The sequence below is a fragment of the Schistocerca piceifrons genome, chromosome 6 (assembly GCF_021461385.2).
Source record: "Schistocerca piceifrons isolate TAMUIC-IGC-003096 chromosome 6, iqSchPice1.1, whole genome shotgun sequence".
NCBI lineage: Eukaryota > Metazoa > Arthropoda > Insecta > Orthoptera > Acrididae > Schistocerca > Schistocerca piceifrons.
Window position 1 is genome coordinate 198526203 of NC_060143.1, and position 13681 is coordinate 198539883.

The 13681-nt window shown below is 36.7% G+C and overlaps 1 protein-coding gene across 2 annotated transcripts in view; it reads right to left on the reverse strand.

Moving 5' to 3' along the window:
• The window catches only part of LOC124802399 (rRNA-processing protein FCF1 homolog), a 49025-nt gene that overhangs the window by 34476 nt on the left and 868 nt on the right, over positions 1 to 13681 (reverse strand). For both annotated transcript variants that reach the window (XM_047263150.1, XM_047263149.1), the window contains 3 exons: positions 13595 to 13666; positions 13358 to 13506; positions 11602 to 11762 (listed from right to left, as the gene is read on the reverse strand). In XM_047263150.1, coding sequence (XP_047119106.1) covers positions 11602 to 11762; positions 13358 to 13506; positions 13595 to 13666 — 382 coding nt within the window. The remainder of the gene's footprint in view (positions 1 to 11601; positions 11763 to 13357; positions 13507 to 13594; positions 13667 to 13681) is intronic.

A 13681-nucleotide genomic window follows, 5' to 3' on the forward strand; every position in this document is an offset into this window, starting at 1 on the left:
GAGATGATGGAAAAGTTCATGGATCATTCATTGCTGGTTGGAGTGGGAGGAGGAGGAGATTAGTGTTTAACGTCCCATCGACAACGAGGCCATTAGAGACGAAGCACAAGCTTGGGTTAGGGAAGGATGAGGAAGGAAATCGGCCGTGCCCTTTCAAAGGAACCATCCTGGCATTTGCCTGAAGTGATATAGGGAAATCACGGAAAACCTAAATCAGGATAGCCGGACGCAGAATTGAACCGTCGTCCTTCCGAATGGGTTGGAGTGGGGGATGATATGTTGTGCACAGTCATTTTTTGCAGCTTTTTGCTTTGATTGCAAAATATGTTTGTTCCCATGTTGTCATCAACATATGTTCACCGAAACTTCCCACTTCTGGACCAGGGACCTTTATATGTGGTGATCCATACGTAGCGGTACATAGTTTGAAAATTCTGAGTTGCAGCAGAGAGACTGTTCCAGTTATTTATTAGTTTTGTTGCCAGTCTTCCATTGATTTCTGTGCACATACGACTGGAGCAAGTGATCACTGTGTGGTTTTCATTTTGCAGAGAAGTGTGCTGTGAAATCATTGAAGTACAGTGGTCAGTTGAGGGGGGTAAGGGAGAGGAGAGAGCAGTGGTAGTGGAAATCAACAGGCCTCAGTTTCGTAAAAACAAGTTAAGAGGGGTGGTTCTAGTATAGGTTTGATGGGATTTGGGGGGGGGGGGGGGGGGGGGGGGATGATCATGTTGGTGTGTATTCAGGTAACATTTGTCAGGTGATCAAGAATAAAACTAAGTGGGTATTAGTGCATTTGATGGAGGAATACAATAAGGAGGATAGAACTGTTATTTCAGCTCTGGTACAGAACGCACACACTTTAATACTGAGCTCATGAAAGTAAGTAGTTAATTCTTTAAAAAATGTCAATTATGTTAATATTACACCTTAAGGAAATTAATTAGAGCCTATTCCGTCTTATCTACTTGAGATTTCACTTGTTTCGATGTATTTCTTGGGGGAAAAGATAAATTAATAAATATCCTAGGAGCCAGTTTCCACGTGCTTTAGACGTAGGTTTTCATACAAATTTAAGATGTTTGTTTATGTATTAAGGAAATAATTCAGGTTGTTTTCTTTACACATACTCTTAGTAGTGCAGTATCTACTCGGGAAATTAAAAGTTTTACGTTCTACCTTTCCATTTCTTTTCAAAAGCCTGTATTGCGGATACGTGATCTTAGGCCTAATTTTTTGGGCATATGAGTTTTGAGTTTTAACATCATTTTAAAAGCATTATGATAGGATACACATATATTAGTGTTTCACATAACCTTAGTGACTCTTGTGATTTGTAGTTAACAGAATATTACTATTATTGTCTAGGTAAATTTTATAAGAGATTGTAAACGACCATTAGTGAGAAGTGCTTAAGGTGCTGTAGGAATGTTAGTTCTGGGGTTCTATGTTGTTGCTGTGATAGATGGTTATGGGGGGAGGGGGGGGGGGGGTGATACCTTTGTGAGTATATTTGAAAACAGTGAAATATAATGTGCATTATGCCTGAGATTAGCATCTCTGATAACAAAACTAAAACAATTTGGAATAGTGTTAAAAGCGAAACAGGCCACCTGAGAGCACAGGAAGACTTTTCTATCAAACTCAATGAAATGTTGGTTAACAAAAAGTCAGGAGTTGCAGAGACAATACAGTCCAGATACTAATTAGAAAATGCAATGTTGTATATGGAAGAGGCAATACCTATGCAGTTAGATAAAACTGAAATTCACTCAAAAAGTAAAAGCTCGCATCGAATTGATGGACTTTCCAATAGAGTACTAGAAACTTGTTCCAACGGATAAGTAGGACTGTCAGCCACATATGTTGTAGCTCACTGAAACAGGCAAGTTTTCCGGACAGATTCAAATCTGCTAGTGTTGCATAAATAAGAGGATAGGTCTGATGTTAATCAACTACCGCTCAATGTCACTTCCGACAGCTTTATCGAAAATTCTTGAAAAAGTAAAAATCGAACAATGGAAAATCCAGAATGGACTGTAACAATATTATGAGAAGGAAAGGTGTAAGGGTCAATTCAAATGAAGTGGTCCAATAAAAATTAAGTTAGTTGCTTGACCATTTTTAAATATTTTTTTATATGTGTTTACCCTATAATTGAGAAGTTCAAAACAGTTTTTTTTTAAATTTTATCTTTCACCTTTACTGAATGGCGGCTATTTTCGTTTGTAAGCGGGCGACAATGTTTCAGTTTAGAGACGTCAGCAAAAATATGAATATCTCTGCACTGTGTTAAGTTACAACATTGCAATTGACATGATTGTTTTTGGAAAAGTGTCCTCTACAACATTGTCTATTACACAAAATACCCTTAATTCAAAAATAACCAGTCAAAATGACCTCTAAAGTTTGGTATCCAAATTTTCAAAAATCCGTTTTTAAGCCCATAAATAACAAACAAGGAGTGATTTATGAGAGTCTATTTTTTTCTATAGTTAGATATCATATACTATTAGCCTCATATAGAGCAAGAACACTTACAAATGTTTCCTTAATTTTTTATAAATTTTTGAAATTTTAAAATTTTCATTTTTTGTAAAGTTTGGGGTTAATTATCTACGGTGGGGACTGAATATAAAAATATGATTTTTGCACAGTTTGTACACCTATATGAGGGCAATGTACTGTAAAAATTTCAACATTGATATCTGACTGTGAACAAAGATATGAATTTTTGAAAATGAGGAGATAATTCACATTACTCGACAAGTGATCTTATAGCTGTTGCCTATTCATGTGTGATATTGGCGGGATATACTCAAAAATGGTTCAAATGGCTCTGAGCACTATGGGACTTAACATCTGAGGTCATCAGTCCCCTAGAACTTAGAACTACTTAAACCTAACTAACCTAAGGACATCACACACATCCATGCCCGAGGCAGGATTCGAACCTGCGGCCGTAGCGGTCGCTCGGCTCCAGACTGTAGCGCCTAGAACCGTACGGCCACTCCGGCTGGCGGGATATACTCAATCTATTACTGAAGTAAGGTACTGGATTATCTACAAAAAGTGGAAACATCACTGAAATGAACATTTATATTATTTGGACATATTTAAAATAAATAAATATTTTCAATTAACATCCTTCGAGATTCGACTGTTGCTAAACATGGTGGTGAATGTTAAGAACACTTATTTCTTCAGACAGCTTCTGTGATATAGAGTAAGACCTCCCAGTTGCTGTGGTAAGTTCAAGCACTGAAAGTTTCCTTAAAACGTTTTTCATTGGTATCAAACTTTGTCACTAGTAGATTTCTTGAATGATGTTCTTGGGCCAGCAGGGTGGTAAAAATGCACAAAAACATCATTGTATTCCAAACTTATTCTTTCAACCTCAGCAAGCCACATCATACACATATGCCACTCTGAATGCGGAGTGCTACGCTACAGTGGCCATCCCTCTGAAGGACAAAAATCACGGATTCACAGATGAATCAACCACAAAATACTAGGTCAGTGATACAATACATCAGCAGGACAAAAGTGACATTTTTTTAGGACAATAAAACTTTCCACCAGTGCAACACCAGATGCAAGTGTGTGTGATCCACATATGCCTCAAGCAGACCTCAGTTCAAACGAGTGCAATTTATCGTTTCTACATTATAATGTACAGGGTTTAGGGAACAAAATAGATGCGTTTGAATCATTCATCACAGAGCTAGCTCCTCATGTAGTAATAGTCACAGACCACCAAAAAACAGTAGACAACATTAATCATTTCAAATTAGAAGACTATAACCTAGCAACATTCTACTGTAGAACACAAAATAAAGGTGGTGGTGTCGCCATTTACGTGAGAAAATGTAAGTTAATAACAGCCACAGAAAAAGTGTCATGGACAAAAAAATTCAATGCTGACAAAGATTTCGAAATTACAGCTCTCAAACTCACATTTTGTACTGTTTCGTTCATTGTTATAGGTGTATATATAGATCCCCGAGTGGAAACTTTTAACGCTTTCCTGGAATCACTTGACGGAGTTCTAAGTAAATCAATGTCAGGTTGCAGAAATGTAAATGTTGTTATACTTGGAGATCTTAACATAAACACCTTACTCGACAACCAGGAAAGCAAGCGTTTTGCAGATTGTATCCTCTCCTATGGGGCTAAAGACATTCTTGGACTAGTACCCACTAGAATGTCTAACACACCCATATCAATTTATCATATCATTACAAATTATGACCATATCATCTCAGCAGACATCATAAATGGTCACCTTTCAGATCATTTAGGCCAAACACTAGTACTAAAATGTAATACCAAGTTCAAATCAAGAAAAATGTATGAGCACAAGCGAATACTATCTGCAAACAACATTGCCAAGCTAAGACTTAGTTTAAGTCACGAATAATGGGAATCAGTTGTTACTACCAATGGGGTAAACAATAAATGGAACGAATTTATAGAAATCCTGACTGGGCACCTACGTAGGACCATGCCAATAACAAAAGTAAATATGCACAAAAACCAACCTTTAACATCAAAACCTGTGCCATTAGACTGTAAAACAAAAGATCTAAAAGACAAAATGGAAAATCTGTATTGCTTACACAGATTAACTGACTCAGAGGTACGTAAAGAAACCTACAAGCAGTGCAAATACAAGTACCGCAAAGAAGTCAGAAAATTAAAAGCAGAAAGAATCAGCCAAGAGATACGAACCTCAGATAATGTCTCAAAGTCTTGCTGGTCACTTGTAAATAAAATAAGAAATAAAATTAATAATGTACAATTAACTGTGAACAATAATGTCATTTTCGATCCCTTTCCCTGGTCAGCAATACTTTCAATAATTACTGCATAGACATTGTCGAAAATGATGTGTGTATGAAACAGGATAAACAGCACATATTCACGACTAGTGACAAACAGAACTGCAGTAGTACATTACCCACAGTAAGTGCTTATGATATTTTGCAGCACATTGATAGCCTCAAAAACAAAAAATCAGAAGGAATAGATGAAATTTCTCCATATCTAATGAAGAAATGCAAACATGAACTGTTGAAACCACTACTTCATCTTATAAACTGTACACTCAAAGAAGGTGTGTTCCCAGACAGGTTGAAACTTGCTGTACTTAAACCATTACACAAAAAAGGGGAAAGAAAGCATGTACAGAACTACAGGCCCATAGTCCTCATCTCAACATTCAGCAAACTGATAGAAAAGAACACTACAATAACGCTGACTTACTAGGGGATTTCCAACATGGCTTCCGGAAGGGTCGAAGTACCATGTCAGCAGCTGTACAATTTGTTCACCACGTACTTGAAAACATAAATTCTAGGACCTCTCAAAAGCTTTTGACAGAGTACATCATAATGTACTCTTGTCAAAAATTGCGAAGAGTGGTTTCATTGGAAAACTCATGCAATTGCTTGAAACATATTTAAAAGGGAGGCAACAGTGCACAGAAACCCTATATTAAAATGGAGAAATACTAGAGTAGAAAAGGTCAAGTATAAGAAAAACACATTTTGGGGTTCCCCAGGGCTCCATTTTAGGTTCAGTCCTATTCATATGTTACGTAAACAATTTCACAAGTTCTCTGGACAGTAAGCAATTGGTCACTATGTATGCCGATGATACATCTGGTGTCTGTTGTGCAGACAGTGGAACCGGCCTAGTCAAAGAAATTTGTAGCTTTATCGAAAAGGCAAGAGCACACTTTGAAAAAGACAACTTGAAAGTAAACATGAAAAAAAAAAAAACAAATATCATTCATTTTAAACCCAGTGGTATAAACAGGCACAATACTGAGACTAAGGAAACTCTGTCAAATAGCCGTTCAGGTTGTAAATTCTTGGGACTATACATAGACGACAGACTCTCTTAGAAGCAGCAAGTCAACATCCAGTCTATATGTACTAAGAAGATCATCACCATATCTCAATTCGGAAACTCTAAGGACTGTATATTATGGGTTAGTATGCCCCTTCTTGTCATATGGGGTAGTACTGTGGGGCAGCAAATGCCAAACAAATATGAAAAGAATCTTCATACTGCAAAAGCGAGCTTTAAGGACTGTAGCAAAAGTAAAACAAAGAACATCTTGTAAAACACTGTTCACTAGACACAATATTCTCACATTTTATGCCATGTATGTACTAGAAACCATAAGGCTAGTGAAAGAAGACACTTAAGATCACAAAAAGAAATATGGACAATCACCACTATGAAACAAGGCACAAAAAAAGACTTTCATATGGTTACCAGAAGATTAACTCTAACAGCAAAAGTCCTTATATCCACAGAGCTGTCTTCCACAATTCATTACCGGATGAAATCAAAACAGTGACAGGCCATACTTTTAAAAAGTGCATCAAGCAGTGCCTTATTAAAAATGCCCCTATAATATGGACCTAAATGAATTATGATGTAATAAGAAAGCAGAAATAAGAAATAATGTAAAAAGAAAATTCTAATCGAAAAAATTAATTTTTATTTTTTATATACTTTACATACATTTATGATGTAATAAGAAATTAATTTTTATTCTTTTACATACTTTACATACATTTATAATGTAATACGAAATAATGTAAAATGAAAACTCTAATTGTAAAAATTTCACTTTTATTCTTTATATACTTTGTTAAAAAAAGGCACATGCATGTAAAAATTACGTGTTACAAGCAAATTAAATAAATGTCATTCAACCTTAAAGACAGCGATGTAATTTTACTGACACAATGATCCCCATAAATTTCTGTGTCTGATGTTACATAGCATCGAACTAAGTTTTCTGCAATGCCAAGAAATTTGTGGAAATGCCTTGTTACTTTTAATGCTAAACAGTTTTCAAATCTGGTCTGAAGTGTTGTATTCATATGCAGAACCACTACTTTCTTGATCAGAAAATAGGTAATGCCTTGCAAAAGACATACATGTCATGTACTGTGAGAATTTGGTCTGTGGTTGGTGTTTGTAAGCTGGCTTTCCTTACTTCACGTTTTGTTGTACCTCCTACTCGATCACATGCATTTTTACCATGTCAAGATGCAAAAAAGTGCAAATCAGCCTCCAACCCAAAGTCTACTTTGTCGTTGCACAGATCTGAAAAATTCTTTTTGTTTTTATACTGACTACCACTTCAATCTGAAAAGTCTATCAGCTTCTCAACCTTGGGAAAATTTTCTTTCATGTCATTAATTACATACTTTTGAAACACATGTACGGCCAAAGTGTTGTGCTCCAAGTAGTCACTTAGAATGCAAATTGAAGAACTGCAAACTTCATCTTTCTCATTTTTAAAGTAGAGAATAAATGGATGCACTGTTGCCTGGTCACTGACCCAGTGGTACCCTTGTATTGCATCTTAAATCACAAATGTAAAACTTTCTGCAAAATCAGCTGGCACTATGCACTCAGTTTCATGAAGTTGTGCTTTTTTGTCCTTCAAAAACTTATTTTGGATTTTAGAAACATAGCGGTGACTTTTGAGTTTTTGTAAGTTACCAATTAAAGATTCCAAGTACTCTTCCTGAGACTTAACCACTGTTATCATTTCTGCCCTGTCAGTTGTAATCCACTGTTTGAAGGTAATACTGTCTGGCATTTCCTAATCATAATCATGAAACAATTCAATAATGGTTTCCTTACCAGGGCATTTATTACACAAACTTATCACGCAGTCATAACTGTTAGTGTCACATACCGTTAACTCAAGTAACTCTTTATAGTCAAGTTCACTGAGTTTTGCACCCACAATCATCAGTTTGACATTTTGATGATATAAACAAACACATCCGCCCCCGGTAGCTGAGTGGTCAGTGTGACAGAATGTCAATCCTAAGGGCCCGGGTTTGACTCCCAGCTGAGTCGGATATTTTCTCCGCTCAGAAACTGGGTGTTGCATTGTCCTGATCATCAATCATTTCATCACCATCGACGTGCAAGTTGCTGAAATGGCGTCAAATCGAAAGACTTGCACTCAGTGAACATTCTAGCAAATGGGAGACCCTAGTCACACGACATTTATTTAACAAACACATACAGAGTGTGTCCCTGACAATCCAGCCAAAATACACCACTTAGGGGAGAGTTCACAAAATTTTGACCTTCCAATTTTGCAATCAGGATGAGAATTTTGAAAGCTACATAAAGTTCATTTGAATTTGACAGCACTAGTAGTTTCTGCTTTGTTACTTTAATTCCATTTATAACAACTCTTTTGCTAGCTTTGAAATCTGGGCATATTCTACTGTTTTCATCAAGTTCAAAAATCTTGCTGGATATTTTTAATTGTTTCTTCACTTATATCTACTCCTTTCTTCTTTCCTAAAACTGGACAAATGCCTTGCTCTTTCACTAATTTTCAGATTAGTTTAACCAAACGATGAGAAACGTTGAATTCATGAACTATTTTTTCTCTTGACCATGAGTCAGGGAGCAAACTTATAATTTTAACTTTTTCCTCTTTGGATGTCAATGAACATTTAATTTTTAATTTCTCTATGAACCTCAAATATTCAGTGTCAGATGATGCACGTGGTAGGCTTTCTTCTTCTTTAGAAATAATGTCGGTATCTGTATTATTAAAGCATGATTCCAAGTCTTTTCTAATTTTGTCTGAAATTTGTTTTACCTTATTTTCAATAGCTGCTTTTCTTTTTCTGCTACTTAATTTTATTATTTTCGCAGCAGGAGATACGTCTAACTTAGAACAAGCAAAATCCAATATGCTAACAGCTTCCTCATTAGGAATATAAATGTCATTAACAAGGTTACATGATTCTGTTTCTGGATTCAAAACACATATTTTTGAGTAACAATTTGGGCAAAGGGAATATCCAGGACTCTCATTAAGTTTCACTTGGGAAGCCGTCTCACTCTCACATAGCAAGGACAAATGTTCAAGTTTTATTTCCCTCAATCCTTTAGTAATAGGCTTTCTATGAACATTAACTGGATCACAGAACTTTCTTCCAAAAATGTGGTTGTACTTCAGATTTTCAAGTTTTCTGAAACTGCACTGTAAACTGCTTTGTGACACACTTCACTTGCTATCTGTCCCACAGAACACTGTTCATCCATGTTATTGCATTCCAGTTAATCTCTCAAAATTAAGTACAAATTACACACAGAACAAAATACATAACACATTCTACACTCCCAATGAAGTATTTACATCCACTCTAACAGAGGTTTCAGAACAGACTGACTACAACAATGCCACACCTAGCAATAACGTCTTCTTTTTTGACAATAAACCTAAACGGGCATTTTTATTACCATAGAACAAAAGCAAAAGCTCATATTGTTTAATATTGCATTATTAAAAATAAATAAACTAAATGAATATTGGGTTGTTAAATAAATGTGACAATTAAGTTTTATTACAACAAAACAATAACCATTTAAATAGGCAACAGGCGAGATCAGTTGTAGAGTAATGTGAATTACCTCCTAATTTTCAAAAATTTCTATCTTTGTTCACAGTCAGATATCAATGTTGAAATTATCACAGTACATTGCTCTCATATAGGTGTAAAAACTGTGTAAAAATCATATTTTTATATTCAGTCCACCTGGGATAACTAACCCCAAACTTTACAAAAAATGAAAATTTTCAAATTTCAAAAATTCATAACAAATTAAGGAGGCTTTTGTAAGCATTCTTGCTCTGTATGAGGCTAGTAGTGTATTACAACAACTATATGAAAAAAATAGACTCTCACAAATCACTCCTTGTTTGTTATTTATGGGCCTAAAAACTGGATTTTTGAAAATTTGAATACCAAACTTTAGAGGTAATTTTGACTGGTTATTTTTAAATTTAGGGTATTTTGTGAATAGACAATGTTGTAGATGACACTTTTCTAACAATAATCATGTCAATTGGAATGTTGTAACTTAACCCAGTGCAGAGATAGTCATATTTTGCTAACGTCTCTAAACTGAAACATCGTCGCACGCTTACAAACGAAAATGGTCACCAATCAGTAAAGGAGAAAGGTAAAAAAAAACAAACTGTTTTGAACTTCTCAATTATAGGGTAATCACATATAAAAAAAATATTTAAAAATGGCCAAGCAACCACCACTCTGGACCACTTCATACGGATTGACCTGCTACTCACCATATAGCAGAGATGCTGTGGCACAGACAAGCACAACAGACAGACTCTCACAATAAAAGCTTTCGGCCATTAAGGTCTTGGTCAACAACACCAACGCACACATACACCCGCACACACACATGCTGCGAGCAGCAGTGGGAGTGGTGACTGGGTGGGGTTAAAGAGGAGGCTGGGGCAGGGAGGGATAGTATGATGGGGGTGGTGGACAGTGAAGTGCTGCAAGTTAGCCTGAGGACAGGGGAGGTGTGGTGGAGAGTAGCGGAAAAGGAGAGAAATAAAAAGACCCGAGTGTGGTGGTGAAATGACAGCTGTGTAGTGCTGGAATGGGAGCAGGGAAGGGCTGTATGGGTGAAGATAGTGGCTAACAAAGGTTGAGGCCAGGAAGGTTAGGGAACATAGGATATATTGCAGGTTCCAACCTGTGCAATTCAGGAAAGCTGGTGTTTGTGGGAAGGATACATATGGCACAGGCTGTGTCCACACCCATCCAGCCCCTTCCCTATTCCCATTCCAGCACTACACAGCCGTCATTCCACCAACACACTCAGTCTTTTTATTTCTCTCCTTTTCCGCTACTTCCCCCACCCCTCCTCACCTCTCTCCTGCCCTCCATCTGACCTGCAGCACTTCACTGCCCCCCCCCCCACCAACACCACATCATCCCTCCCCTTCCCCGCTTCCTCCCCACCTTCACCAAGTCACCACTCCCATCATCATGCACTGGTGCTGCTGCTCGCAGTGTTGTTTCAGTTGCCTGAGACTGCAGTTGTGTGTGTGTGTGTGTGTGTGTGTGTGTGTGTGTGTGTGTGTGTGTATTGTTGACAAAGGCCTCAATGGCAGAAAGCTTTAATTGTGAGTCTTTTTGTTGTGCCTATCTGCAACTCAGCATCTCCACTATATGGTGAGTAGCAACTTTACTTTTCATAATATTGTTACATTCTTGAAAAAGTAATGTATACAAGAGTAGCTTCACATATTTATAAAAATTAAGTACTAACAAAATGCCAATTTGGTTTTCAGGAAGGTTTTTCCAACAGAAAATTCTATGTATGCTTTCACTGACCAAATATTAAATGCTGTGAATAGCCGAGCATCACCCACCGGGATATTCTGCGATCTCTCTAAGGCTTTTGACTCTGTGAATCATGATATTCTTCTAGATAAGCTTAAGTATTGTTGTATGAGTGTAACAATGCACAAATTGTTTAATTCATATTTAACTGGAAGAATGCAGAAGGTTGAAATTAAAACAGGGGAAGTACCAAGAATTGTCCCCCACAGGGTTTAATCTTGGTTCCCCCATTGTTCTTAAAACATATTGCCCCTCTATATCCATGAATATGCAAAGCCAGGCTACTCAGAAAATCAAACAAACATTAACAAAATCAAACCAATTAATTCTCACAACCCAATGGCACTTCTGTGTTCACCTTAATATGCATACTAACCTGTGTCACTCTCTGCACTATGCAGTCATCAGCATATGTACCCTTGTGCATACAATGTATACGTTCAAATCGTGGGTCTTTGATTATTTTCAATGCAATTCTGTACTTCTGGCCAAGTTTTTCCAACTCACCGACAACACAATCAGTTACATACGGGATGCCTGAAATTGGAATGGCACACATTTTTTTTTTTTTTACAAGAGAAAGTGTATGCAAACATCTTTAATAATTACAAAAAAAAATAGCAAAGCTGAACAAACACTTAAGGAAAAGGGAGTAAGAAATTTTGATGGAAGTTTAGTATGTAATCTGCAAAATATAATTATTTTGTTGATGTTTGTTCTTCAAATATTGCATTAAGGATTGCTACTTGGAAATACAGTGTTTACAGTTCTGAGGGTCATTGTGAAATTTCTGGGCAATTATAGCATTCCAATATTTATGGAATGAGAAAACCATGACCCTCTATGGTGCTTACTAGTTATCTTTCTCTGCTAGGCCAGTGGCTAGCTGACACTCTTATTTGTTACTGCATGAGTATTTATCATTTGATAAAAAAATTGAAGTAAGGCATTGAAATAATGAATGAAATTTTCTTAATTGAAACAAAACAGTTATATTCATTCATCCAGAATGAGATACAGTGCACCAGTGGCTGTGAATCAAAGCAAGTAAGAAGGAATGAAGGCTGCAGCATGGCATCTTTATCCTCTGTTATTTTAACTATCAAGTCACCTTTCACCTAACCCATGCTAAGCCCCAGGTTACACTTCTTGTGCACATTATAAGCTGCTCATAGACTAAGGCAGTGATAATGCACCAGGCTCACATTTGGGTGGAGCAGGGTTAGTATTCCATCTGCCTATCCTGACTTAAGTTTTTCCAAGTTGCTAAGGTGAAAGCTAGCACAGTTCTTTTGATAACGGCATGACTGACTTCCTGTCCTATCCTACTTGGGGTGTTATTGTACTGAATATAAAAGGTCAAATCAATAAAAATGTCCATATTTCACCATAACTAAGACTTCATATTAACGTTTGTTGGTTTTGCGTCATTGTTCTGTTCTCTTTCTGTTTGTGCATGTATGATGTCATATGCCACATCATTGCATCATGTCACAGGATGAAGCCAATGTCCAGTATATGTAGGTTCAGCTGAACCTAATATCTATCCCATAGGATACTGACGGATTTGCCCTGGGTTCAATTCCAAAACTCTCTGCAGTTTCTCATGGAACTCTGTTACGTTGATCTGTCTACCGGAAGACAACATTGAGCTAAGTGGCTATAAATTAAGTGCCTGGAAGACAATCATAAAGGACAGTTAAGTCAAGACAGACAGGACGCATAGGCAATTCTGCTTTCAGCCAGCAGATCTGTCAACTAAAACGTGGTGTCAAGTTAGTTATAATAAAAACAGTGATACTCTGTGATTGGGCGAACGTCTTACGCAATAATAAATTTATGCATGAAGAGAGAATTAACACATTTGTATCAATAAAAACTGCAAGTACAGGTACTGCATCAACATCATTCCTCAAATAATTTTCTAGAACCTTCTGTAATTCATTCTTCATTCAGTTGTTTAAACATAAAAATATATTCAAGTTCAGACATTTTTATACCACTTCTTGCTTTTTACATTACTGAACTAATGTTCATACTATGAGCAATGTAGAACAAATCACAGTATTATTTCCATCCATACACAATACATTCAAACACTATACAAGAGCAGAGTCCTAACTTTTACTCACATTTTGCATACAAGCAGTCCATCATACTCTGGATTATGTCCAATTTGAATTTGATTGAATGATTTATAAAATTGGTGTCAACAAGAATATGATAGGGTGGTCCCAACTGCGTGTTGTACTGGAAGAACAAAGCCGACGATACCTGAGGGCTGAAAATCATGCAAACAACACATGTAATTAAATGAAAATCTGTACAGATTATATATCTTAAATAAGGAAATTTTTCCTAATACTCACACTTCGCGGACTTTTATCTGATGTGGATCTTCAGGTTTTTTTTTTCTAGACGGCAAACGATCTTTTTCCTTTCTGAAAAAGAGAACG